We start from the raw sequence: 27,478 nt of genomic DNA, 5'->3' as shown, positions 1-27,478 counted from the left end.
CCGGGGAGGGAAGAAGGGCGGGACCGGGGAGGGAAGAGGGGCGGGGCCGAGGAGGAAGGGCGGGGCCGGCCGGAAAACTTAGACCCGGCCCTCCAGGGACGCGCCCAGCTGGTGTGGGGGGTCCCGCGGGAGGCCAGCGGGAAGGCGTGAAGCCTGGAAGGCGGGGCCTCGCGCTCAAGTGAAACTCTTCCTTCTGCTCCGGAGCAGGATAAGGGGTCGGAGGCTGGACGCTTGTCTGGGGGTAAGTACTGGGTCCCCTGAGGATCTAGTGGAACTCTGGTGGAGGGGCGGAGTCGGGGCTCTAGGGAAACCTGGGCTGGTCCCTGGGTTCGGGATATCCGCTGCGTGTACCCTGAAGTGTGGTGGTGGTTTAGTCGCTAAGTCGTGACCAACTCTTGCGATCCCATGGGGGCAGGGAGATCGTGGAGCCCCGGGTCTCAATAACCCTGTTGCCCTTACCCATCGGTAATGGTAGTCGCCCGCGTCCCACGGCCGACTCAGTCCTGGCCCCGAAGGAAGCCTCACTCACGCCTGGGGAATGGGGGGACCCCGAGGCCCCTGACCCTGTAACTGTCCCGTTGCAGCCGCGGTGCACACAGTGAAGCCACCCTGGACCCCCGCCTCCCGCCTTCCTCCTAGGATAGAGTGGGAACCGAACGAAGAGTGGAGTGCGCTTTGTACACACTGGCCGTTGCTATTACTGTTATCGTTATTGTTGAGATTGTTAGCACGCTGATTGGGAGGGTCTGGGCAGAAACAGCAACAGCCTTGCCAGGCGCTGCATCAGGTTCCCGCGCGGGACTCCAGGGCACAGTTTCCTTTGGGATTCATTCAGGTCCCGGCTCAGCCAGTGCCTGGCTATATAGCTTGCTTCTGATTGCTCCTGCTCTCTGAATGCACCTCAGTGTCCCCTCTGTGGGGCAGCAAAATGACCCAGCTTCCAGGAGGATGCCTGAGCAGGTTAGCTTGCAAAAGCTTTTATGGTGGGGGCGCTTCTGGCCACTGAAAGACCTCAAGCAAGTGACTGTATGTCTCTGAGCCTTGGCTTCCCTGTATGTCAAGTGGCACTCGTGATGAGGAACTGTGGTGAAGGTGAAATAAGTGCAACAGCCAAACTGAGGGGCCACAGAAAGCCAGCCATCCCCATGAGTATATTAGTAATTATTATATTGCATCATTAGCTATCTTTATGGCTTCTCCACCAACTTTCCCTCTGGGCCAGATTTTTTTTTTATGGCCACTTTTCAGATGGAGAAACTGAGGACCTGTTCCCCTCCCCGCCCCAGCCCTCTACCCTGACCTTTCCTGCCCCCTCTCCCTACCCCAACTCTTATCGTCTATCCCTTGGGCCAGGGCCTCCTTGTCCAAATCTGGAATTCAGGACCCAGGGGAAGTTTGCTGGATTTGGGATTGGCCCTGGGGCCACATGGGCTTCCACTGGTGGCTCAGATGGTGACGAATCCACCTGCAATGTAGGAATGTAGGAGACTTGTTTTGATCCCTGGGTTGGGAAGATCCGCTGGAGAAGGGAATGGCTATCCACTCCAGTACTCTTGCCTGGAGAATCCCATGGACAGAGGAGCCTGGTGGGCTACAGTCCATGGGGTCGCAAAGAGTCGGGCATGACTGAGTGACTAGCCACACACTTCCAGCTGGGGCCGCAGCTTTCTCCCACAGCCCTATCTGTTCCCAAGGTGGCCACCAGCACTGGCGGTATAATGGTGAGTATAGCTGCCTTCCCAGGTGGCCACCATGCCAGACAGGTCTGAAGAGTCCAGAGGAAGAGGTGTGGCCCCTCCGTCAGGCCACTGGGCCCCCACCTCTTAGCTGCCTGTGTGATCAGCTCATGTTTGCACAGCCCAGCCCAGACACCCTCCCTGTGTGAAGATTGATCCTCTGGGTGTGGGGGAGGGGCCTTGGAGCTTCTTTGCTCCAAGCCAGAGTTTGGGGAATCCAGACAAGCCAGCTTGGCCCCGGGACCCTAGGACTGGGCTGGGTTAGCCGAAGGGGAGGAGATAAGGTGTCACTGAGTCTTCTCTTCCTGCCAATGGCCTCTTGAGGCTCAGAGTGGGACAATAGCTTGCCCTCCAACCCCCATGACCCCAGGAGTTTGCACACTGTGGTCTCTCCACCTGATGGGAATCTGGTTCAGCTTGATTGACCCGCATGATAGGGAAGCTGAGCTGAGCTGAAGTCGCTCAGTCGTGTCCGACTCTTTGCGATCCCATGGACTGTAGCCCCCCGGGCTCCTCAGTCCATGGGATTTTCCGGGCATGAATACTGGAGTGGATTGCCATTCCCTTCTCCAGGAGAATCTTCCGGACCCAGGGATCGAATAGGGTCTCCGAAATTGTAGGCAGACGTTTTACCGTCTGAGCTACCAGGGAAGCCCAAGGGAAATTCACTACCAACATCACAAACTAAAGGAGATCCCACCAGGTGGTGGTTAAAGGCAGGGGCTGGGCTACCACTTAACCTCCCTTGAATGAGTTCCTTGAGCTCTCTGTGTGTCAGTTCCCCTAGCAAACAAAATGAGGCTAACATAGCCCTACCCCAGCGCAAGTGTGCAATGTAGGTGGAAAGGCTGCCTGCAAGACCTGGCATGTTAACTCTATCTTTGATTATGCTCTCATTCCTGACATTTATTGATCGTTGCGTGCAAGAAATTAACAAGGCCTGGAAAAGGGCCCTGACCCAGTTTGGGGGTCCTTCAGAAGGTTCCCAGGGGTTCAATTTCCACATCAGCCCTGGATCATGGAAAGAATTGAAGCCTTGACCCGTGATGCATGGCCTGCCTCCCCCAGCCTCAGTTTCCCCATTGAAGAAATGAGCCCAGAGATGCCCTTTGTGGCTTATCCAGGAGCAGGCCTGGCATTTAATCAGGGGCCTATGTCCAGCCTCAGAATCCTTCCTGGACTCATCCCAGATACCCTGGGCAGTTTCTGCAGTAGGTGAGGGCTGGCTCATTCAATGAGTCATCCATTAGGAGCCCTGGGACCTGGAAACAGGACTCAAGGGTCTAAAGGGCATGTGTCACCCAGCCCCTTCCCAACCTTTCTTCCACACCCAGGGGTTCACTAGAGTGAATGTTGGGCGTATATTTGCATAAAACCCACTCACACACCTGGGAACCTTCTGAAGGAAGGTGTAAGCAATGTCAGCTCATAATGAGCCATTCTTAGAAATTATCTTTACTGGGCTTTCGCTCCTTTTTATTCCTGTTTACAAAAGCAACCCATGGTTCTTGTAAAAAGGGACCAGCCTAAACTGGTATGAACCAGTGAGGGGTCACCTACAGGTCCAGGTGGTCAGTGTTCAAATTCCAGCAGCCTGGCCTCTGGTAGGTGGGTGCCCTCTCTGTGCCCACCTGGCCCCGCACCCCCAGGAATTAGGACCTGGGACCTCCTTGGGAGGCTCACTGAGAGCTACAGAGGCCCATCCACAGGCCAGTGATTCACACCCTTTCCTGCAAGCACCCCCGACTCCCATCCTTGGCGTTTTCTCCCCAGAACTTGCCCTTTCCTGGAAAATTGTCTCATTTGCTACTTCTGTCCCCTATTAGCCCGTCGCCTCCCCAGGAACAGTGGTTTGTCTCCCTCAACTTGGCTGGGGCCCAGAACCTAGAGCCGGGCGTGGTATACACTGGGTGTGCAGCTCAGAGCCCTGAGCAGTGTGCAAGTCGTATCGATAGCTGGTGCTGCTGCTGATGTCACTGTTGGCAGTATGTTGGCACTTCATAAATGTGTGTGTGACTTGGAGGAAAAGTCACCGCTTGGTCCTCTAGCCTCTCCCAGGGCTCGGGGGGTTATATATACAAATGGGGTTTGTAAGGTACAGTTCCGGCGAGGCAGAAAAGGAAAGACGACCTCAACAGAAGTAGGTTACCTTTATTCAGGCAAGGAGGGGCGACAGTCGGCCTAATGACCAGGCTGAGCGCCGAAAGGGATCAGGGAGGCTTCATACTTATAGGGGGTTTGTGGAAGCGATAAGGGAAACGTCAATCAGGCGGGATATTTTGAGTATTCTTTTGTTGAGATGACACTTGGAGTTGGGCAGGGGGTGATAAGTCTTCTGGGCGGGTGTAGGGGGTGGTAGGTTTCTGGACAGGGGGTGATAAGTCCCAGATAGATGCAGCTGGCCTGGAGCATCAGGTTGGAACTAAAGTTATGCTTTGTTTTCTCCGAAGTTAGATGATTCAGCAAGGGGCCCTTGAGACTGTTGTTCTCTTTCTAGGCCCAAAAGACTCCTTCATTCCAGACCCTGAAATCATAAGAAAAAGGGGAAAAGGGCGCCGTATCTCTCTGGCTACTTCCTGCTGGATAGGGGCGACGGTTTTGGGTCTGGAATGGAGGATCGTCCTAGGGCCCACAGTCTCCTTTTTTCTGAGCTTGAGGTGAGGCTCTTGAGAAGAAGAATGGTCTTGACCTGATCTCGAGAGATGGCCCGAATCCGTTCTTGGAGAAACTTTTGAAAGAGATTAAAGAGACAGGGTCCAAATAAGAGGAATAGAATGATAAGTACCAATGGTCCCAGGAAAGGGAGCAACCAAGGGAGTATCTGTTGGAACAGGTTTTGGGGAATGTAAAGGTTTTGTAACTCTTTTCTGCGGTGTTCAATTCTGTCTCTAAGTTTTTTGACTCGGCCCTGGACTATGCCCGTTTCATTAACAAAATAGCAGCAGTTCTCTCCTAGGAAAAGGCAGGTCCTTTCCTTTTCTGCGGTGAGAAGGTCCTGAGGGGAGACAGTTACTAGGCCTATAGCAAGGATTAAGATTAAGAGTGTAGTTAGAGAGACAGGGAGAGGCCAGTCAGGGTGAGGGGCAGAAGGCCCCAAGTTGGTGGTTGTTTGAATCTGAGGAGGAACAGTCCTCATTAGGATGTAGACTGATGTAGAGAATGAGAGTAAAGAAATCAATTTCGTCTGGAGTCAGGTTGTAGAAGGTTCCCTGGAGCCACAGTTGAGACACCAGTGTGGTCAGGTCTTTGAAGGAGGTTCCTGTTGGGGCGCTGATCCAGAGGTCTTGTAGTAGTTGGGTCAGGAACAGTTGTAGGTTGAAGAGAGTCCAGGTCATTCAGTGTCCTCTCTGATGGTTGACAGGGGTTGTCGCCGGGTGAATTTTAAGGAGGTGGGTCCTGTGAGGGAGACCTGATAGGTGTCATTTAAGGAGGGCAGCGCAGGATTGGAGGTGACCGTTTTAGATGAGAGAGGTGTACCCAGGAGGTGACCTTTTCGAGTTTAGCTGCAGTTGGGGTAAGGAGGATGACTTGGAATGGTCCCTGCCACTTTGGGGTTAGGTCACCCTGGGGACTATCAGACAGATAGACCATATCCCCAATTTGTAAAGGGGGCAGGGAGGCTTGGGGGTCAGGGGCAGGCAGATTGTGGTTGACGTATCTCCAGAGGGCATTGCGGAGTCGCGCCAGCAGAGGGGAGTGTAGGAAGCTTGGTATGGGAGGAGGTTCGGGGGGGGGGGGGGGGAGTCCAGGAGGGAGCGTGGGCCTTTTATACATCACCTCAAAGGGGCTCAGCCCCAGGGGCTTTCTGGGCAAAGCCCGTATTCTGAGGAGAACAATTGGTAAAAGTTTAGTCCAACCCAGATGTACCTCGAGGGTTAGTTTGGTAAGGGTTTTTTTTGATTATTCTATTCATCCTTTCTACCTTTCCTGAGGACTGGGGACGGTATGGAATGTGAAATTTCCAGGGTATCTGTAAGAATTGGACAAGTTGTTGGGTGAGCTTGGATGTAAATTCTGGGCCATTATCAGACTGTAGGGATGAAGGCAGGCCAAACCTGGGGATAATTTCTGTGAGGAGGATTTGGGCCACTGTGTGGGCTCTTTTGTTTGTAGTGGGAAGTGCTTCTACCCATCCCGAAAAGGTGTCTACAAGGACTAGTAGGTATCTGACTCTCCGGACCCGGGGCATATGAGTAAAGTCTATCTGCCAATCTTGTGCTGGGAGGTTGCCTCGCATTTGATGGGTTGGAAAGGATGTCGGTTTAAGGTTGGAATTGGGGTTAGTACGTTGACATGTTTGACAGGCGTGGGTAAGGTTATCTAAATATTGTTGGTCAGCAGTGGATATGGGGAAGTGGTTACGGAGGAACTGCTGGAGTGTCTTGGATGAGGGATGAAAAAGTGAGTGTAGATAAGAGAGGATTTCTCTGGTGGTGGGAGGGTCGGGTGGAGTCAAAGATAAGATGACAGGGCACTGGAGGGAAGAATGGGACAGGGCTATCTCCTTTGCCTTCTGGTCTGCTGCATTGTTGTAGGCTGATATGAGACTTCCCTTTTGACGTCCCCTACAGTGGAGGACAGCGGCTTTGTTTGGTAAGAGTGCTGCCTCTAGAAGTTTGTGAATCAGGTCTGAATTAATAATAGGGGATCCCTTTTGGGTTAGGAAACCTCTTTCTCTCCATATTAGGATGTTTGAGTGAAGTATGTTATAGGCATATTTGGAATCTGTGTGGATGTTAACCCTTAGATTTTTAGCCAGAGTTAAAGCTCTGGTGAGAGCTATCAGTTCTGCCTGTTGGGAGATGGTGTGAGGTGGCAGCGGTGAAGCTTCAATTGTCTGGGTTTTATGATTGTGACGAAGGTCTCCCTGGATGATGGCATATCCTGCTGCAAACGGTGGGGATTTTTGAGAGCTGCCATCAACGAACCAGTGTGGGGTGTCTGGGTCTAGGATGGGCTGATCTGTTACATGTTGGAAGGGGTTTTGGGTAAGATCTACTGTTAGGCTGCAGCTATGTAAGAGGGAGTCTGTTGTAGAGGACATGGGTAATAAGCTGGCGGGGTTAAGGGGAGAGCAGGGGGAGAATGAGAGCTGAGGGTCGAGGAGAAAGGCATGTAGGACCTGTACCCTGGAAGGGGGAAGGGAGAGGAAAGCCCGATGTGACAGCAAGTCTCGGAAGGTGTGTGGAGAACAGACTGTTAAAGGGGCATGTCTAGAGAGTTTATTTGCTTCGGGTACGAGGGCTGCGATAGCAGCCATGGCCTGTATGCAGGGAGGCCACCCCTTGGTCACCTATCTATCAAAACATGTCCAGCTGTTTTGATAGATAGGCTGTGGGAGCCCAGGTGTCTCCAGCCCGCTGACATAGAAGCCCCAGGGCCTGTCCTTGGTTGGAATGTGCAAAGAGAAAGAATGGTCTGGTGTGATCTGGCAGGTGGAGAGTTGGCACTCGGAGGAGGCTCTGGGTGAGTTGGCGAAGAGGATTGGCCAGCGAGGAACGATTACAGAGGGGCTCATCCAGACATCTTTTAGTTGTCTCATAGAGCGGCTTTGCAATGAGGGAGAAGTTGGGGATCCAGATACGGAAAAAATTTAGGAGGCCAAGGATAGACAGGAGTTCCCTTTTTGTTTTTGGAAGTGGACAGTTAATTAAGGCCTGGATTCTATCTGGGGGAATAGTTCTTTGTTGATGGGATATGGAAAGTCCCAGGTAGGTGACTTTTGTCTGGACTATTTGGGCCTTAGATTGGGATACCCGATAACCCCAGGATCCCAGGGCCCCAAGGAGTTTGGCAGTATGTTGGAGGCAGAGTTTTCGGGTTGAGCTACAAAGGAGGAGGTCATCTACGTATTGGAGGAGATGACTCGGGGCTAGGTTGAGAGTCTGTAGGTCCTTTTGTAAAGCCTGTCCAAAAAAGTGGGGACTGTCTCTAAACCCCTGGGGAAGAACTGTCCATGTTAGCTGTTGGGAAACGTGAGTCTCCGGGTCTTGCCAGGTGAAGGCGAAAAGAGGTTGGGAGATGGGGTGGAGGGGGATGGTGAAAAAAGCGTCTTTGAGATCTAATACTGTGAAGTGGGTTGCAGTTGGGGGTATGGTAGACAGAAGGGTGTAAGGGTTAGGGACTACTGGGAATGTCGGCATAATAGCCTCATTGATTTTTCTCAGGTCCTGGACCAGTCTCCAAGAGTTTGGTCCCTTTCTTACTGCCAGAATAGGGGTGTTGTGTGGTGAATGGGTAGGAATTAGGATAGAGGCTTGAAGAAGACGGTCTATGATAGGCTTAAGTCCCTTGTGGGCCTCTGGGGTGAGAGAATACTGTTGTTGGGTGGTTATAGTCGAGGGGTCTTTTAGGGTAATGTGGACTGGGGGATGATGTTTGGCTATTGATGGGTGATCAGTGTCCCAGACTTGGGGGTCTAAGGCAGGTAGATCTAAGGGAAGGTCAGGGGTGAGGGATAGGGACTGTCCAGGTGCCATTTGCATGCAGAATATAGAGACTGTATTGAGGGGGGGTATGGTAATAAAGACCCCCAATTTGGATAACAAATCTCTCCCTAGAAGTGCCATTGGGCACTGAGGCATTATAAGGAATGAGTGTATAAGGGTTGATTTTCCAAATTGACAGAGTAATGGAGGGCTGATTTTTGGCCTTAGGGGAACTCCAGAGACTCCCTTGATTGTGATTTTTGAGTCTTGAGTTGGTCCAGAGTAGGAAGTTAAGAGAGAGAAAGTGGCTCCAGTGTCTATTATAAAAGAGGTCTTTTTTCCGGCCACTACCCCGTCTACCCTAAGTTCCGAGCTCATGTTCAAGACACGGGCCGGGGGGCTGGAACCCAGGCCCCATCATTGGAACAATTCTTGTAGAGTTGGGCTGGGGTTCCAGGGAGAAGTGGGGATCTCCTCAGATGCGCCAGGGCGTCCCTGTGGACATTCCACTCTCCAGGTCTGGGAGGTGGGGACCTCCCCAGGGGTGCCAGGGCATCCCCAGGGACAGTCCATCTTCCAGTGTCCCCATTGGCCACAGGTTGGGCATGGTTTTGTGGGGGGCCGCGGGTTTGGGCATGCCTTTGCTCAGTGTCCTGACTGGTTGCATCGAAAGCAGGGTCCGGGGGGAGTCTTAAGACCTGTTCTGGGATGACTTGGGCCAGGCTGATCTCTTTCTTTAATTGCTGCTGCCAAAAGAGCATATTTAGCTTTTCTCTCACGTTCTTTTTCTCTCTTAGCCTCCTCTTCTCTATTATTGAACACCTTGAAGGCTACTTCTAGAAGGTCTCTCTGGGGGGTCTCAGGGCCCTTTTCTAGTTGGCGAAGCTTGCGTCTGATGTCAGGGGCAGATTGGCTGATGAACTGAACATGAAGATACAGTAACCCAGCAGGGGTAGTGATATCTAGGTTGGTATACTTTTGGACTGCCTCTGTGATGCGTGCCAAGAATAAGGCTGGATTTTCGTCTGCCCCTTGGGTGACTTCCCTGACTCTATCATAACTGACATGGATATGAGTATTTTTTTGCATTCCTTCTAGAATGCAGGTGACCATATGATTGAGTCTCCTGATACCTGGGTCACCGGGCTGGTAAGTCCAGTGGGGATCTAACTGAGGCACCGCCTCATCAGCAACTGGGCTGTCCCGGTCTTGGTTATGTAAATGATCAGCATGGGCTTTTGCCGCTTGCCAGATATGGTCTTTTTCATCTGGGGTGAGAGTGGCATTTAGGATATAATATACGTCACTCCATGTGAGGTTATAGGCCTGGGAGAGTCTCAGGAATTCTTTTCTGTATCTGGTAGGATTTTCAGAAAATGATCCTAACTTTTCTTCTGTCTGGCTCATATCTGACAATGAAAATGGCACATGGACTCGGGTGGGGCCCTCTGGTCCTGCGACCTCTCTCAGGGGAAACATGTGTTGGGTACGTGGCCGTGTGGCAGGGGGGGAAGGAAGGGGGGAGGGGGAGTCGGGGAGATGGGGTAGTGGGGCTGAGGGGTAGTCAGGAGAGGTTTCAGTGCCAGTAGGTGAGTTGGATGAAGGGGAAGGGGAGAGGGGCGGTGGGGTGGCGGGTAGGGAGGGGGCTCGTCCGCGGGGTTGAACTCTGGGGGTGCAGAAGGTTGCGGTCTGTGGTTAGTTGAGGAAGAAGAGCCCTTTAGCTTGGGAGGCAAGGTGCATAGAAGGACTTCGTGGGTGAAGCAGGCCTGGCATAGGGAGGGCCTGCTCCAAAGGGCCCAAAAGGCTTAGGCATAGGGGATCTCCGACCACTTGCCATTCCGTTTAAGGAAGTCAGTGAGATTTTGGAGAAAGTTAAAGTCAAATGTGCCGACCTCAGGCCAGCGGTCTTGATTGTCTAATCGATATTGAGGCCAAATCTGTGTACAGAGTTGCTTTAAGCGGTTAGCTTTGAGTTCAGTGAGTGAGAGTGGTTTGAGATTTTTGAGAACACAGGCCAGAGGGGAATCTTTTGGGACAGAGTGGCCAGACCCCATAATTGAAAGGCAAGCAGAGGCTCCTATTGGGAACTCGAGTCGTCACCCGCAGTCGCAATAGGAGCTATGAGAAGAAAGCTCTGTGTCGAGGTGGAGCGTCCCCCACCGTCGCCCACAGAGTGGCCCTGGGCCGGGGATCCCGGGACCCGGAGAGGACTGAATTCTAGGGCGCCTCTAGAACTCCATCCGGATCGGATCCTACCTTAATCTAGGGGCCGGCTGGAGTGGAGTGTTGCATGTGGAGTGGTCGAATGGCAAGAGGTCCCTATTCTGGAGGTCGTCAGAGAGAGAGAGAAAAGGGGGTAAAGCCGAGGCCTGGGGGTACGCAAATCATCAATAAAGTCTTAGCACAAGACTTGCACCGCTCACGAAGGCACTAGGCGTCCCCGAGGGGAACTTAAGAGCCCTGGCAGAGAAGTGAGCTCGGAGGATGTTTGCGCTCCCAGACTCCGGGAAAAGGGGGAAAACAGTGAGAGGGAGGGAGAGTGAGAGAGAGTGAGACGAGTGCCTCGCCCCCTCCGGGGTTTCGGCACCAAAAATGTAAGGCATGGTTCCGGCGAGGCAGAAAAGGAAAGACGACCTCAACAGAAGTAGGTTACCTTTATTCAGGCAAGGAGGGGCGACAGTCGGCCTAATGACCAGGCTGAGCGCCAAAAGGGATCAGGGAGGCTTCATACTTATAGGGAGGTTTGTGGAAGCGATAAGGGAAACGTCAATCAGGCGGGATATTTTGAGTATTCTTTTGTTGAGATGACACTTGTAGTTGGGCAGGGGGTGATAAGTCTTCTGGGCGGGTGTAGGGGGTGGTAGGTTTCCGGACAGGGGGTGATAAGTCCCAGATAGATGCAGCTGGCCTGGAGCATCAGGATGGAACTAAAGTTATGCTTTGTTTTCTCCGAAGTTAGATGATTCAGCAAGGGGCCCTTGAGACTGTTGTTCTCTTTTCTAGGCCCAAAAGACTCCTTCAGGGTTCTCCTGTCACCCCAGAATGTTTCAGGTCCCCATCCCCCTCCAGATGCCAGCTGGGGGTCGGTGGGGAGAGTCATGTTCCTGACTTAAAAACGGAGCCCCAGGGACTGGGCTGTTTGGGAGCATCCTGGAGCTGGCGGATAGGAAGTAGGGCGGGTGGCTGTGTGTCTGACAGGTCTGGAGAAAGACCCAGGACTCACCCTCTTCAAACCTCAGTTCTCTCATCTGGAAATTGGGAGTCTCATGTGGGAAATCACCTTGCCAGTTGGCATCAGGCGTGCCCTCACCATCTGTGAAATACTGCTGGGTGGGGATGCGGGGCTGGCCCAGACCCCCAAGGATGCTAACCTGGGTTGTGCGGCATTCTCACTTCCCCACATATCTCAGGGCTTCACTGGTGGCTCAGGTGGCAAAGGATCTGCCTGCAATGTGGGATACCTGGTTTCAATCCCTGTGTTGGGAAGATCCCCTAGAGGAGGGCATGGCTACCCACTCCAGTATTCTTACCGGGAGCATCTTCATGGACAGAGGAGCCTAGCAGGCCACAGTCCATGGGGTCGCAAAGAGTCGGACACAAATAAGTGGCTAAGCACACGTGTCTCAGCCTCTCCGTCTTCCTGGCCTCCCAAGGGACAAGGACAAGAAGGAGGTGAGGAAACCAGAGGTGCCTGGAGCCACACATGCCCAGACCTTGCCAGACCTTGGCTGTCGCTTGGGGGTGTAGACAGAGGATGGGGGGCTAGAGCACTGTTACCAGCGAGGATTCCTAATTGATTCTGCTGAGTGATTGTCCTCTTCAGCACATCTAGTGTCTCATGAATATTCAATGAGTTATTAACAGGAAGTACTGTGTGTATATATATGCAATGAATCAAGACTGTTCGGTAAGCATGTCTCTTGGTGACTCGGGGCTGTCTAGTGGCTGGTCCATATCATATTCATTATGATAATATGCATATTCATTAGGGCTTCCCTGGTGGCTCAGTTGGTAAAGAACCCACTGAATGCAGGAGACCCAGGTTTGATCCCTGGATAGGGAAGATCCCCTGGAGAAGGAAATGGCAGCCCACTCCAGTATTCTTGCCTGGAGAATCCCACGGATAGGGGAGCCTGATGGGCTGCAGTCCTTGGGATCGCAAACAGTCGAACATGATTGTGATAATATGCATATTCATTAATGCATCACAAATGCACCTGGCAAGTATTCATTGTTGCCTTATAACTATTTCATGTATTATAAATACTGAATGTCTCCTGTATAGTTAGTGGGTCATTCATATTTAGCACTTCTTGCTCATTAAATACATCATGAATATATTTCAGTGCCAGGAATATTTGGCCCTTTCACAAATCAAGAAGGAGTCAGGGATATTCAGTGCCTCTTGGTCCTGCCCGCTTGGCTCCATGGTTGGGCTTGCTGATTTACCAGGACTGAATCACCTGCATCCTCTAAGGTCCTGAGTAGGGAACAGTGACAGCTGCTGTCTGCCACGGGGCTAGGCTGAAATGACACGCAAGGAAACAGCCAATACGTGAATCATCATTGGTATTTTTGCCCATACAATGAACATCAGCGAGTGTCACCTGGGGGCTGAGCTGTGAGGACCAAGGTGCTGGGCCCCATTTCTGGAACTCCATGTTGGCTGGGGAAATAACCAGGAAAGAAGCGAGTAGATTTGTCAAGCGGTGCTGAGAGCAGCAGAGGAAAGTGGAGGCGAGGTGGGGTGGTTTAGCTGGGAGGCTGGGGCCTCTCTGAGGGGATAATGTTGGATGGAGGCCTGAAGATCACGGAGAACCAGGGGGAAGCGCAGGAGGGTAGGACGTCTGAAGTGGAAGGTGCAAAGGCCCTGTGGAAGGGTCCAGCCTGGGTGTTTGAGTGCATGTGTGTTAGTCGCTCGGTTGTCCCACTCTTCGTGAGCCCATGGACTGTAGCCCACCAGGCTCCTCCGTCCATGGGATTCTCCAGGCAAGAATACTGGAGTGGGTTGCCATTTCCTTCTCCAGGGGATCTTCCTGGCCCAGGGATCGAACCTTGTTCTTGAGAGGGTAACAGGCAGGAAGGCCAGGGGTCTCCAAACAGAGGAAATAGGCTGCAAGTGTCAGACATTTTTATCTCTCTTAAGCGGCAGGAGGAAACAGACTAGTGATATTTTTTTCCTTCTCTATACAAATTTAAAAGGTTTCTCTTAAAATACTGTGTTGCCATAATGACACCTGGTTTCACCTGAAGCTAACTATTCTCAAACCTGGAGTTAACCAATGCATTTTTCTTATGGAAATGTTTGTCTTAAGCTATGTTAATGTGCTGTGCATTTACCCCGACTCTCTCTTCCAGTCGGTTCAGCCTAATGGCTCAGAATCTACTTGACAAACCAGTTTGTTATACTCAGACATTGTTCCCCTAATCTATGTAAACAAAACTATTTGTATGGTAATCTGCCTTTCTACAGGATTCAAGTCAATCATTTTATGGCCCGGAATGAATTGTCTGTGCCAAGATTATCCCAAAATACATCTTATGGATGAGGGGCCTGGTGCCATTCTGAGTTTTAAGACATTCCTTTCTTTCATTAACAGACTGCTAGTGACTATATACGGAGAAGGAAATGGCAACCCACTCCAGTGTTCTTGCCTGGAGAAGCCCAGGGATGGCGGAGCCTGGTGGGCTGCCGTCTATGGGGTCACACAGAGTCGGACACGGCTGAAGTGACTTAGCAGCAGCAGCAGCAGTGACTATATAAACATCCAGCTGAAGACTAGCAGGGGGGTACTCTTTCTTCCCCTTCTGATGCCTATGTCAGAAGCTTTCTCTGTCTCCTTTATACTTTAATAAACTTTATTACACAAAAGCTCTGAGTGATCAAGCCTCATCTCTGGCCCCGGATTGAATTCTTCTCCTCCAGGGGCCAAGAATCCCGGTGTCTTTTCGTGGTTCGGCAACAACCTTTCATCTTGGGGGCTCGTCCGGGATCCTTCAGGACAAGGTGAGGATGCTTGGAGCTCTAGTTCTGTGTTCTCCTGGCGAACACGTTTTCTGCTGTACTTTACTAAATCTACTGTGTGCTTGCATGAATGAATGAAACGCCCCGTGCGAAGCAAGTGAGGAGCCCGGCTCTGCGGTTCCACAGTGATCTCCTACGGCTTATGGCAGAAACCTGTCGGGGGTTTACACCGACCTGCCAGTGCCGAGAGGCACCCAACGTCTCCTTCAGGGGCCAACCAGAAATGGGCAAAGTGTGTGCACCGAACTCTCCTTTCTCGGTCAAACTGTTCAGTCTCTTTGACCATTTCATAACTCCTTGGGAATTAGAAGTACTAACCTAATCTATCAGATCATAGACTTTCAAGGGACTTGTGATCTATGCTCTTACTGTGTACTGTGGCCTAGGTCCCAAACTTGGATGTGTAGTCAGGAAGCGCCTAGCCTCCCTAGGACTCAAAAGTTCAGAAGCTAGATGGAGCTCTAACTTCAAGAGTATCCCTGAGGTGTGGTGACGCTTGGAAGGAACATCTCAGTTCTGTGTTCGTATCGGTCTTATTGCAGTCAGGAATATAGTCAGGGTCGTGCACAGGCACTCAGGTGATTAATGTTTCCCCCAGCGGTCTTGATTTGGGAGGCATTCTGGAAGGTTACTCTGATTGCACCCCGGGTGGCATCAGAGGCAAGCAAGGTTTTAATGGTGAGGAGCTGGACGTCAGTCAGGGATGCCATCAGGTCTACCCTTGATGCATCCCCACCCCATCTCGGTGGTAGAACCGGGAGGGATGAGTGTGACGCCTGTGTCATTAAGGGACAGACTAAGTCTGACCAGGAAGGAAAAGCTTTTGGTGTAAAGTCTGTCTGCACCCCCATCTAGAGCAGGGAGGGATGCCTCCGGTAGAAAGATGGCACTGGTCGCCTTTTTTCTGTCTTACAGATGGGAGCTAACAATTCCGGCCTCACTCCTTTGAACTGTATCCTGAAAAACTAGGATAGATTTGATCCCCAGGGCTTAAAGAAGACACACCTGGTCTTTCTATGTGATACTGCACGGCCGTGGTACCCACTGGAGGACAGCAAATGGTGGCCAGTTGGAAGGTCTCTTAAGAATAATACTGTTTTACAATTAGACTGGTTCTGTAGAAAACAAGGGAAATGGGTAGAAGTAGCATATGTGTTGCCCTTTTTCTCTCTGCGAAATATGCCAGACTTATGTCCTAAGGGTATAGATTTGGGTGTGAAACCTTCAGCTCCCTCCTGTCCTCCTACTTTGCCCCCGTATCCGGGCCTCCCAACTGAGCAAACTGAAAGTCAGAGAACCCCCCCCAAGAAGGGTTGCCTCGGTCTCAGTGGAAACCCAAACTGAGATTCCAACTGCCCACGTAGAGGTCCAAACAACCCCTGTCTCAGTACGACCTCAGACTACTCTGGTTTCAGTAGAAACTCAGACCATCGAAGTAAGAGATGAGATGGAGGACAGGAGACAAAGAGGTAAAAATGTCTGACACTTGCAGCCTATTTCCTCCGTTTGGAGACCCCTGGCCTTCCTGATCCGTCTGAGCCACCAGGGGTTGTGTTGGGTGGAGTGGAGGAGAGGGGGCAGAGGTCATGGGGCGGGGGAAGAAGGGGATTGAGAACGCCCAAGTGGGGGGTGGGGGGGGGAGCATTATTGATTCAGTGGATGTGAATTTGAGCAAACTCCGGGAGATGGCGAAGGACAGGGAACCCTGGTGTGCTGCAGTCCATGAGGTTGCAAAGATCTAGACACGACTGAGTGACTGAACAGCAAGAGGCAGAGGCTTATGGGTCTCAGTCAGTGGAAACAGGAGGCTTTGCTGTGTGCAGTGCAAGAAGCAGGCTCTGGGTGATGGTGAAGTTGCCACGGTGCATGGAAGGCAAACAGCCCCCAGCAGGATTGGCTGGTATTGTACCCCGCCAGCCAACTCCTATCCAGGTCCCCAAATTCTTGCTGCCCAGACCTTAACTCGGGCCCTGATTGCACTTCCCCCCCCTCAGCAGCCACAGGGAATATCTTCAAAGCATAACTCAGTCTCCTCTCTCCCCTGCTCACACACCCTCCATGGCTCGCTGTTTCCTGGTATGCCCCATTTCCTGCTCCTCCCCCTGCCATCCTCGGGGTCATCTCCCTCCTCCTTCTCCTCTGCTTCAACCACACCACCTCCTGCCTCTCCCTTCAACAGCCTAAAGTTGTGCCTACCTCAGGGCCTTGGCACTTGCTGTGCCCTCTGCCTAGAAGGCCCTTCTCCCAGGGCTCTGCCCACGTGATTTCCCTTCATCCTTCAGGGCATCCCCAGGCTGGTCAGGTCCCTTCCCTGCCATGGATCCCTTTGTCTTTGACAGCATTTAACACAGTTGCAACTAAAAGAACCACCTCATGTGTTGATATAAGAGAGGGGCTGACTTGGGCATGGCTGTGTTCCCAGCACCTTGCGCATAGTAGGTACACAGTAAATACTCTGTGACTCACAAGTCAGAGCAACAAGTAAAACAACTGGATTACTGCCTTTTCCTAGATTCTCTCCCCAGTCCCCCGCCCCCTGCTCCCTGCTCCCTCCCCCAGGATGGCTGAGCAGTGCCCACCTGCTCACCAGCTTCTCCGTCCTACATCAGATGTTTAGCACACGGTTCCTTGTGACAGATTCTGGAAGGACGTCCAGGTGGGAAATATAGGGTTCCCACCCATCCAGATTCTGCGTTCCAATCCTGCATTATGCTGAGCCTCATTATCCCCATCTGTAAGTAGGGGTTCTGGGGGCATTAAAGGATCCAGGACCATGAGCCAAGGTCACTGAGGTTGTCACGGCATAGTCAGTGTGTGCCAGGCCCTCTGCTACTTAATATAGAAAGTGACCCATTGTGTGTTTATAGGGCGAGGAGCATTCTCAGTACTTACATATGCTAACAAGGAAATAGATGCCCCAGAGGAAGTGCCTCACCAAGGTCAATTCTGAGCAAAGAGGGACCCTTCAACAAGGAATTGGGCCTCTCTGCTCATATACCTTTCATGGCTCTCCCATACCCCCAGGAAAGAACCCCATTACTCAGTTTGGCATTCAAGGTCTTTATGGGATCTGGCCCCACCTCTTAGCCTCAGAAATCAACCCCTCTCCAAATTCTGCTTTTCAACAAAATAAACCACGTGATTCCTTGAATAGTCTTTGTTTTCTTTCTCTTCCTCGCTTTTGCATTCACCCTCCTATCTGAACTCCCTTGGTGAACTCATATGCATCCTTCAAAACCTCAGCCTCAATACCCAAATCCATTCTTCTGGTCCAGACCTGAAACCACAGGTGTCTGGATTTTTCTCCCCCAGTCTGAGAGCTTCTGGAGGGCCAGGCCCAGGGTTGAGGCTTCTCAGTTCCTCCAGAATCTGTTTGTTGAATGAATGAATGTTTCATATGTGTGCTTTGGGGTAAGAGACTATGATACCCTTCTCAAGATTGAAGAACTTTGAGACATAGTGGGTTTCTGTGGCAATGCAAGTCACCCACTGGGCCACCTTAGGATGACTCTCTGAGCTTCACTTCCCCAGCTATGAAGCGAGGGTGGGGATTCTCCCAGAGTTATTCAGACCCCCACAGACTTCAGAGTGAACAGCTATTTTGGCTTCCACAAGTCCAGTCCTTCCCAGTCTGGAGAGGGTAGACAGCAGAGTTTTGGGGTGGGGTGGAGGGTCAGAGAATTGAAAGCAGGCCTGAGAAGAACTTCTCACCAACCACCCAGCTCACCAACAAAGTTCCCAGAGTTGCTGCATAGCTGCTTGGAGGAAGTAATGCCAAGGGGCTTCCCATCCTTGGCAACACTGGGCCCCTAAGCCCCAGCCTTTCCCAAGGTAGGTGTGAGGTCATTATCTCTTTAGAAAGTAAGGCCTATAAGGGGAGATTGGGGACCACCTGGGGTACTGCCCACTGAGACACCCAGCAAGGTATTCTGGATCAGTGAATCCCCAGCACTCTCAGCCTGACTGAAAGGGGGCCCCAGGGATTCTTTTTATACCAATCTGGATGTGGGATGTTGTGAGTTTGGAAATATTTCCTGCTTGAAGTTTCAAGGGGCCATGAGTTAGCATTGGGGGTGACCTTGGTGGATGAAAAAGAGAAGGGGAACTGGGGTGCATTAATAGAGGTCTAGTGTAGGGAGCTCCCCTGGTGGCTGAGATGGTAAAGCGTCTGCCTGCAACGTGGGAGACGCGGGTTTGATCCCTGAGTTGGGACGATCTCCTGGAGAAGGAAATGGCAACCCACTCCAATGTTCCTGCCTGGAGAATCCCATGGACGGAGAAGCCTGGTAGTCTACAGTCCATGGGGTTGCAAAGAGTCGGACACGACTGAGCGGCTTCACTTCACTTTAGAGTAGGGAGAAGGGGGAATGAACCTCCATCCCCTCCCCCACCCCCAACTTGAACTCTCAGATCCCAGTCAGGAGACTCACAGGGACTGGGAGAATGGAGTCTCTGTAAGCTCCCTCCATTTTAAGAAGAGATCTGGCAAGAAAAAGTTGGGAATGCAGGTAGCCAACAAAGTGAGTGTTTCATATGCAAAGAGTTCTTACAAATAAACAAGAAAGAAAGTGCAAGGAAAAGAACAAGCATTAATGGAATTAATTAGAACCAAATGACCACCCTCAAGAGGTTCTCTTTTGCCCAGACACCCTGATCCCCGTAATATGAGCCATTTATCCCTTCTCACCCCTTCCCCCTTCCCAATGCCCAGGTTTGGCTGAATTGTTGTTCTTGTTTACTGGCTAAGTTGTGTCTGACTCTTTTCTGACCCCATAGACAGTAGCCTGTCAGGCTCCTCTATCCATGCAATTTCCCAGGCAAGAATACTGGAGTGGGTTGCCATTTTCTCCTCCAGGGGATCTTCGTGACCCAAGGATTGAACCCCTTTCTCCTGCATTTGCAGGTGGGTTCTTTATCACTGAGTCACCAGGGAAGCCTGCTGAGTTGTAGATATTCCTATTTCGCTGAATTATTTTTCTTTGTTTTGGGAACTAAACACATTCCCAGCTAAGGGATCCTTGGCCATTTAGGTTTGATTTTCTGTTTAAATAGAAATAAATACCAATAAATCTCAAATACTCCATCCAGGGAGTTTATCTAAACCTATATCAAGGTTCTGTGTTCAGCCCTCATTCCCCTCTTTGAATCCTTCCTCCTTTTCAATTCTCTGTTCTGTTCCTATGTTTATTTAAATCAGACCAGGATTTCTTAATCCTGACAATGTTGATATTTGGGACTGGATCATTCTCTGTCATGGGGGCTGTCCTGTGACCTGTAGGATGTTCATTTAAGCAGCATCTCTGGCCTCTGCCCACTCCATGCCATTAGCAACCCCATATCTCTACCCTCCCCCAATCATGACAACCAGAAATGTCCCTAGACGTTGCCCAGTAAGTAGCCCCTGGGAGTAGAATAATCCCTGGTTGAAAACTGATTTAGACTGTAAATGAATTCACACTCTGAATGAGGGTGTCTGAGTTAGAAGTTGGGGTCCCATGTCTTCCAGCATCTGTGGGTCTCTGACCACCAGTGTCACCAAAGAGAACATTGTGACATCTCTTGTCTGATTTTTAGTGACTTGGGCTTTCTACTGCAGCTCCTGAGTTTTCCCCCCATCCTTAGAGCTCAGGGATCTGCCAGGTTTGCCTGAAACACTCCTTTCTTGTGGTCCACTCTGAACTCAGGCTTCTCTTCAGCTCAGGAAAATGTCCTTGGATTTGTTTATTCTTGCATCACATTTGTCAGTTCACAAGATTGTGATATGTCCTTTTAGGACACACAGACCTGCCCTCCAGATGATGAAACCACCCCCTCTCAGGCTGGCAGGCAAGCTGGGGACACACAGCAATAAGACAGGCTCTGTGCCATGAGCAGAGAGGGTCCCTAGCTACTCAGACTCCACTGAGTCATTCCCACCTCTGGGCCTTTGCACTTGCTGTTACCTTCCCTGGTATCCTCCTGCCCTCCCCACACTCCCCACCCCCACCCGCCCCCCAGCAAACACACCGACCTCACCCATGCTGGCTCCTCTGTGCCGTTCACATTCCATTTAAATGTCATCTAGACCTCAAAATCCACGCTCCAACCCACACCAGACCCCATTTCCTCCCATGTCATTTCACTGAGGTTTTTATTTAGTGTTTATTCCCCCTGGAGAGTGGGTCCCAGAGTGGAAGAGGTGTTGAGGTATCCCATGCCTGCTCACCACTGGGTCCTCAGCTCCCAGGAGGTGCCTGGCACATAGGAGAAGCACAGTAAATATTGGCTTGAATAAATGCATAAAGTCATTCTGAGAGTCTATATATATGTTTGTATATTTGGCCACACTGTGTGATTTCCAGGATCTTAGTTCTCCAGCTGGGATTGAATCTGTATGCTTTGCAGTGGAAGTGAGTGGTCCTAACCACTGGACCATCAGGGAAGTCCCAAGAGTCAATATTTTTTCAGAATCTTCGGCATTTGAACATTCATTTACTCATTCAGTACTCCTTTACTGAACACCTACTATGCACGAAGCACAGTTCTGGGGGCTGGGGATAAAAAGGTGAACAAGATGTCTCATGGAGCTCATGTTCTGGTGGAGAAGATGGATAAAAAGCAGTGCCTTTTTAAAGCTTTATCATGTATTTTAGGAGATGAAAGGGGCTTCCCTGGTAGCTCAGCTGGTAAAGAATCTACCTGCAATGCAGGAGACCTAGGTTCGATCCCTGGGTTGGGAAGATCCCCTGGAGAAGGGAACGGCTACCCACTCCAGTATTCTGGCCTGGAGAATTCCACGGACTGTATAGTCCATGGGGTCGCAAAGAGTGGGATACAACTGAGCAACTTTCATTTCACTTCAGAAGATGAAAAGTGCTCTGGAAGACATAAAAAGGGGGCTAAGGTGGAGGATCAGGGCTCCAGTGAGATGATGTGTCCTGAGGAGGTGTTCCTGAGACAGGGACATTTGAACAAAGACAGGAATGAATGGGGTCCCGAAGGAGGGAACGTGTGGAAATCTGGGGAATCAGGCAGAAGTCCTGTGCAGAAGTCCTGAGGCAGGACCATTTTTGAGGTCCTCAGCATGTTTGAGGTTAAAATCCCAATCACATTCTTACATAGGGTTAATTCCCATTTAACGCTGAAGCTCAGAGAGGTCAAGCTTCTTTCCCAAAGTCACACAGTAGAACCTGTAGAGTGGAGTCTGAGCCCTTTCTTGGGGACATACCTGGTCAGAGAGTCCTTGGCTAGGCAGTGTGCAGAGATAATGATGGGCACACTGGGGAAACAACCTCATGGATCAGGGAAGGAAGCCTTGTCACCAGCACCAGCACCCTTTTGTAGCTCTAGATAAAATGGGAAACTCCTGCTCTTAGGGAAGAGCTGGTTGAAGTTGCTTAGAGCTGGAGGGGCCCAGGAGAATCCACTGACTGCCCTACGGTGTTTCAGGTGCCAAAGGGGAGAACGAGGACACCCCAGACCAGCACGGACTTCCTGAAGCAATCTGAGGTAAATGCTGAGGTTCACATATTCATTCAACAAACACTGGTCGAATGCCCACTAGGTACCAGGTGCCAGGTGCTCCCTTCACACCTGCACAACCCAGGGACTTGGGGATTGCTCACATGTCCCCTTTATAGCTGAGGATACTAAGGACCTAGGTATGAAGGGCACACAGCCAGGGAGGGATAGAATTGGGATCAAAACCCAGGAATTTGGCTCCAGGGGGCACCTTTCTGAGATAAGCCAGTAAGCGTTTAATGGATCGGTAGGTCCTGCCTTGGGTCTAATTTAGCATTTTCATGCTGTTCATTTGCACATTTAGGGCTGGAACACAGCACAGATACCACCTTTTCAGACAAAAGGACATCAAGGGAGTCCAGGGAAGCCTGGGGAAAGGATCTGAACCGGAGACCAAGGGCTCTGCATAGATATGGGAAAGGAAATCTTCTAGGAGGAGGGGTTTTGACAGATGAACAAGTGTTTGCCAGAGAGAAACTAAGTGAACTTACTTTTATTCATAAATTATTCATTCAGACACTCCTTGCTTCCCCTGTGGTCTGCCTCATGCTGGGCAATGCCAGGACCCTCAAGAAGCCCTCAGCCTTAAGAAATCAAAGTCAGATACAGACACCCTCATGGGACCATGACTGAGCCAGAGAGGGCCATGGGACCAGAGGTGGTCTCAGGACTCTACCTGAGGAGTCAAAAAGGGCTTCCTGGAGAATGGATCATTTGAGATGGGCTTTAAAGGAGGAACAGGAGTTTGCCAAAGAAGATAGCACTGTTTGAGACATGCTGAGCCTGAGAGGTCTGTGAAGAGCCAGGGCCTACATTCAACTTAGTGTGTTAGTCCCTCCGTCATGTCTAATTCCTTGTGACCCCATGAACTATAGCCCACCAGCTCCGCTGATCATGGGATTCTCCAGGCAAGAATGCTGGAGTGGATTGCCATTCCCTTCTCCAGGAGATCTCCCTGACCCAGGAATCGAACCTGGGTTTCCTGCTTTGCAGGAGATTCCTTACCAACTGAGCCATCAGGAAAGCCCATGCTCAGCTCACAGGACCATTAAAAATAGTCATGGGACTTCCCTGGAGGGCCAGGAGTTAAGACTCTGTGCTTCCACCACAGTGGGGCGCAGGTTCGATCCCTGGTTGGGGAACTAAGATCCCACATACAGTGCCCTGCCACCAAAATGTAGAATGAGTGATGGTTACATCAGAAGCTCAGAGCTTCCTGGAGGGGCAAGTGAAAAGGGAACTGGGAAAGATCCCAGCAGCTCTCAACTACTAACAGGGGAGTTCTTTGTCTCTTTCTCTGGGAGGCTCCTGAGCCATCTCTGAGGCTGGAACATGAAGAGGTCCAGTTTGGATGTCGAGGATTCTGGGCACACTGCATCTAGGAGGCTCCCCTTGGCATCTCCATGCCTGTTTTCTCTGTAAATATTGATCCCCAGCAGGCCCTGGGCAACAGTCAGAGCCAAATGGGGTACTGGAGTGGGTGGGAGGCAGGGAATCTCTGGGGGTGAGTTTCAGCATTTTACCAACTTGAGCAACTGTAAGGCTGCAACCAGGTGCTGGGGTCCACAGGTAGCTCGGGAAAAGCGCTTGGCCCCTCTGGCACCTTCAGCGAGTGTTATTGTCTGCAGGAACTACTGTCCAGGGGTCTCCTTGGACCACTCCGGAACTCCGGTGGACCACAATGAGGTGTTCCCGTCCCCTGCGGAAAGAGGCGGCCGTGGCTCTGCTCCTAGCCACCTTCATCCTCCTCTTCTTCAGTCTGCACCAGTCACCACCCACCTGCCCCCACCTGAAGGAGCTGCCGCGCGCCCCCAGGGCTCCGGACAGGCCCTCCCCGCCCTTCCGGACCCCGCCCGCCCCCTGCCGGCCCAACACCTCCATGGCGTCCCTGCCGGACTTCGCGGGGCAGCCACAGCACATCCGCGACTTCCTGCTCTACAAACACTGCCGCGACTTCGCGTTGCTGCAGGAAGTGCCGCCCGACAAGTGTGCGGACCCCGTCTTCCTGCTCTTGGTGATCAAGTCCTCGCCCAGCAACTACGAGCGCCGGGAGCTGGTGCGGCGTACGTGGGGCCGGGAGCGCCGGATTCTCGGCGCCCAGCTGCGCCGCCTCTTCCTGCTGGGCACCGACTCCAACGCGCTGGAGGCGCGCAAGGTCAACCGGCTGTTGGCCATGGAGGCGCGGACGCACGGGGACATCCTCCAGTGGGATTTCCACGACTCGTTCTTCAACCTCACGCTCAAGCAGGTTGCCTGGGGGTGGGCGGGCGGCGGGGGGGCGGGGTGACACCTCCTTGGGGCCACCTGTCCTTCCTGCCCAAAGTTGCTACCATCTCCTCTGGGGGGTACTGGAGACCAGAAGCCCCCTCACCCCACCCCCTCTACTGTCCTCATAGTGACCTGAAGTCTTCTTTATCCAGGAAAGGCAGGGAGAAAGGACAGGATGGTGTGAACCTGCAAGCCTGGCTCTCCAAGCCTTGATGACCTGGGTTCAAACGTCTTATTTGCTGTTTGCCCTAGATGATCATTCACTTCTCTGTGCCTCAGTTCCCTCATCAAGGAAATGGGGTATTAATTGAACTCATTCACCTCTGAGGGATACAGTGAGGACTACATGAGGTTTTATTTATTTATTTATTTGGTGGTGCAGCATGCAGCATCTTAATTTCCTCCATCTGGGATCAAACCTGCGCCCCCTGCAGTAGAAGCTTGGAGTCTTAACCACTGGATCGCCAGGGAAGGCCCTGAGATATAAAGTACCTGGGCCAGTGCCAGGTAGGGTTTCCCAGGTGGAGCTAGTGGTAAAGAACTCGCCTGCCAATGCAGGAAATGCAAGAGACCTGGCTTCAATCCCTGGGTCAGGAAGATCCCTTGGAGGAGGGCATGGCAACCCACTCCAGTATTCTTGCCAGAGAAATCCCACAGACCGAGGAGCCTGGTGGGCTGTAGTCCACGGGGCAGCAAAGAGTTGGACACGACTGAAGTGACTTCGCACGGTGGGAAACACTGGACGGAGCACATTTTGTTTCTTTGTTCTGGTCTGTCTCCCCCTGAGGTTCAGGTCTGTGCAGTAGATAGTCAACAAAGACCTTTCTGATGAAGAGAAACCGTGAGAAGTAGAGGTTATCTTGCCCATGCTCAGAGGAGGATTGGAAGGCTCCAAGGACCCAACCAGCCTGGGGGGTGGGAGGGGTGGAGCAAGCTGAGTAGAGATCCAAGTTGAAAGGGGCCCAGTGCAGATTCCTGCCCATAGTAAGTATAGACAGGTCTGGGTTCAAGACCTTGAACAGTAGACCATCTCTGTTGTGTGACCTTACTCAAGGCACTTTCTCTGGAGAGCCTCTATTTTCTCATCTGTAAATGGGGTTGAAGACCACACCGGCCTCCTAAAATTGTATTAAGGATTCAAGGTAGGGCAGACACTGAGCAAGCACGGGCATGCAGCAATAGTTGTTGTGAAGGTAACTAAAGCCAAGGTGGGCAGAGGACCCAGAACCTCTCAATATGCCACGTTCTTAATGCAAAACGTAAAAGCCTGTGATGAACCTCAACTTGACAAACATGAATCCAGTGTCTCCGAAGTGTTGACCCCATCCTGGGTGCTGATGGCATATAGGAGAGACACAGCTCCCACCCAGGGGGAGTCCAGAGTCTGGTGGGGGAAGTACTGAAGTGTTAGTCGTTCAGTCACGTCTGACTTTGCAACTCCGTGGACTGAAGCCTGCCAGACTCCTCTGTCCGTGGAATTCTCCAGGCAAGGATACTGAGGTAGGTAGTCATTAACTTCTCCAGGGGATCTTCTAGACCCAGGGAGTGAACCTGGGTCTTCTGCATTGCAGGCAGATTCTTTACCATCTGAGCCATGCTAGGGGAAGTAGATATTATATAAGAACCATACAAGTATTCTGTGATGGCAGTGCTTGACAAGGCAGAGTCAGAAAGAATAGCAATAAATGTAAATGAGACAATTTTCAAGCACTTCTTGGTACGTCATCTCTGAAGATCCCTAACACTCCAGGAGGTAGGTCCTATGACAAGTCCTGTCTGGGAGGTTGGAAACTGAGGCACCGAGAGGGGCTGTTGGTTGCAAAGATCACCCCACAGGGTGAATTGCTGAACCCAGGTTAGCCTGACTGGGGGTCACTGGGGTGGCCGATAGGGACCCAAAGCCAGTGGCCCAGGCATCAAGCCCGCAGGCCCTGTCTACCCACCGCCCCCCCTTGCAGGTGCTCTTCCTACAGTGGCAGAGGACAAGGTGCAACAATGCCAGCTTTTTGCTCAACGGGGACGATGACGTCTTTGCCCACACAGACAACATGGTCGCCTACCTGCAGAGCCACAACCCTGACCACCACCTCTTTGTGGGGCACCTGATCCACAATGTGGGCCCCATCCGGGTTCCATGGAGCAAGTACTACGTGCCAAAGGTGGTCATGGAGGGGGAACATTACCCGCCCTACTGCGGGGGTGGTGGCTTCCTGCTGTCCCGCTTCACAGCCACCGCCCTGCACCACGCCTCCCGCGCCCTGGACCTCTTCCCCATCGATGACGTCTTCCTGGGCATGTGCCTGAAGCGGGAGGGCCTGGAGCCCGCCTCACACAGTGGTATCCGCACGGGAGGCATTCAGTCCCCTTCCAGCCGCCTGTCCTCCTTTGACCCCTGCTTCTACCGAGAGCTGCTGCTGGTGCACCGCTTCTTGCCCTATGAGATGCTGCTCATGTGGGACGCGCTGAGCCAGCCCAACCTCACCTGTGGCAGGCGGAGACAGGTCTACTGAGGTGGTGTTAATGCCCCCAGCCTTGAGGCTACTATCTCCATCCCTATGGAAAAGGCAGCAGCTTCCATCCAGGAAGCTGAGACCTTTGTCCTCCTAAGTAGATGAAGCTAGGAGGGTACCAGGGAGGGCTTGATGAGGGAATCATCTGGCCAGCGAGCTCCTACACATCCTTCAAAACCTACCTGGTACTGCCTAGACCATGTTCCATCCTCCCTAGATTCTCAGCTGGAGGGACCGTCTCTTTCCGTGGCTGCTAAGGGCAGAAGCACTTCTGCTCAGGTCCCAGCTACTGCTGCTACATCCATCCCTTTTCAATGTCCCACCTCCTAGCCCTGACTTTCATCACGGGCTGAACCCTAAGCAGTGGCCAGCCTCTTCTTGGTCATGAACCTGCTGTGGTAGGTGAGTTCTGGCCTTGGTTCAAGGCCAATTGAGAACTTCTGGGTCCACACATAGCTGAAGGGAGAAGGATTTTTCAGCTGGGGAGAGGTCACTGTTCTCCATGCCTCCCCAGATCTTGGATCCCTCAGATGGTGGGAGGGGCCAGAGAGGCTGTGAATGTGACTGCCTCCTCCCTGCTTGTGGCGTCAATCGCTCTAATGGTGGGAACGTTGAGCAGAGGAGGGAGGCGGCTATCTGTCTCAGGCTATGGGAGCTCAGAGTTCCTGGTGTCCCTGGCAGGGCCCAGCACCCACATCTGTGCTCCCCAAGATTTCAGGGAAGAGTAATGGGGCCAGGGGGGTTCTCACTGGGTCCCAGTCCTGCATACACACTCACGTTTGTGCCCAGAGAAGGGGGATATTCAGGTATTTGGAGCGCCTAAGTTCTCAGACCAACCCCCACCCCAGTGTGTCTGTCCCATTGGGGAGATTCAAGTGAACTGGTGACCCCCCACCCTGCTACCCTCAAACATGTGTCTGAAACGGGCTTCACAGGGATTGGGACGGTGGCAAGGGGGGGGTCTCACTGCAGAGAGCAGATCCTCAGGGAATAAAATGTTTTGCAAAAGAA

General features: G+C 51.9%; 1 protein-coding gene across 5 annotated transcripts; it reads left to right on the top strand.

Annotated features, from left to right (window-relative positions):
- Positions 1 to 77: 77 nt before the first annotated feature.
- B3GNT3 (UDP-GlcNAc:betaGal beta-1,3-N-acetylglucosaminyltransferase 3) lies at positions 78 to 27,478 on the top strand. Of its 5 annotated transcripts, none has more exons than XM_043910999.1 (5): positions 78 to 241; positions 14,091 to 14,171; positions 21,618 to 21,677; positions 23,318 to 23,937; positions 25,916 to 27,478. In XM_043910999.1, exons 4-5 carry the CDS (start codon positions 23,371 to 23,373, stop codon positions 26,465 to 26,467), a joined length of 1,119 nt encoding a protein of 372 aa, XP_043766934.1. In that variant the 5' UTR covers positions 78 to 241; positions 14,091 to 14,171; positions 21,618 to 21,677; positions 23,318 to 23,370; the 3' UTR covers positions 26,468 to 27,478. The 5 variants fall into 5 exon arrangements, with proteins under 5 accessions (XP_043766934.1, XP_043766937.1, XP_043766935.1 ...); XM_043911002.1 differs by having other exon boundaries at positions 23,259 to 23,937; XM_043911000.1 differs by lacking the exon at positions 14,091 to 14,171.

The sequence above is a fragment of the Cervus elaphus genome, chromosome 9 (genome assembly GCF_910594005.1).
Source record: "Cervus elaphus chromosome 9, mCerEla1.1, whole genome shotgun sequence".
Taxonomy (NCBI): Eukaryota; Metazoa; Chordata; class Mammalia; order Artiodactyla; family Cervidae; genus Cervus; species Cervus elaphus.
This window is presented reverse-complemented; position numbering and strand designations above follow the sequence as displayed.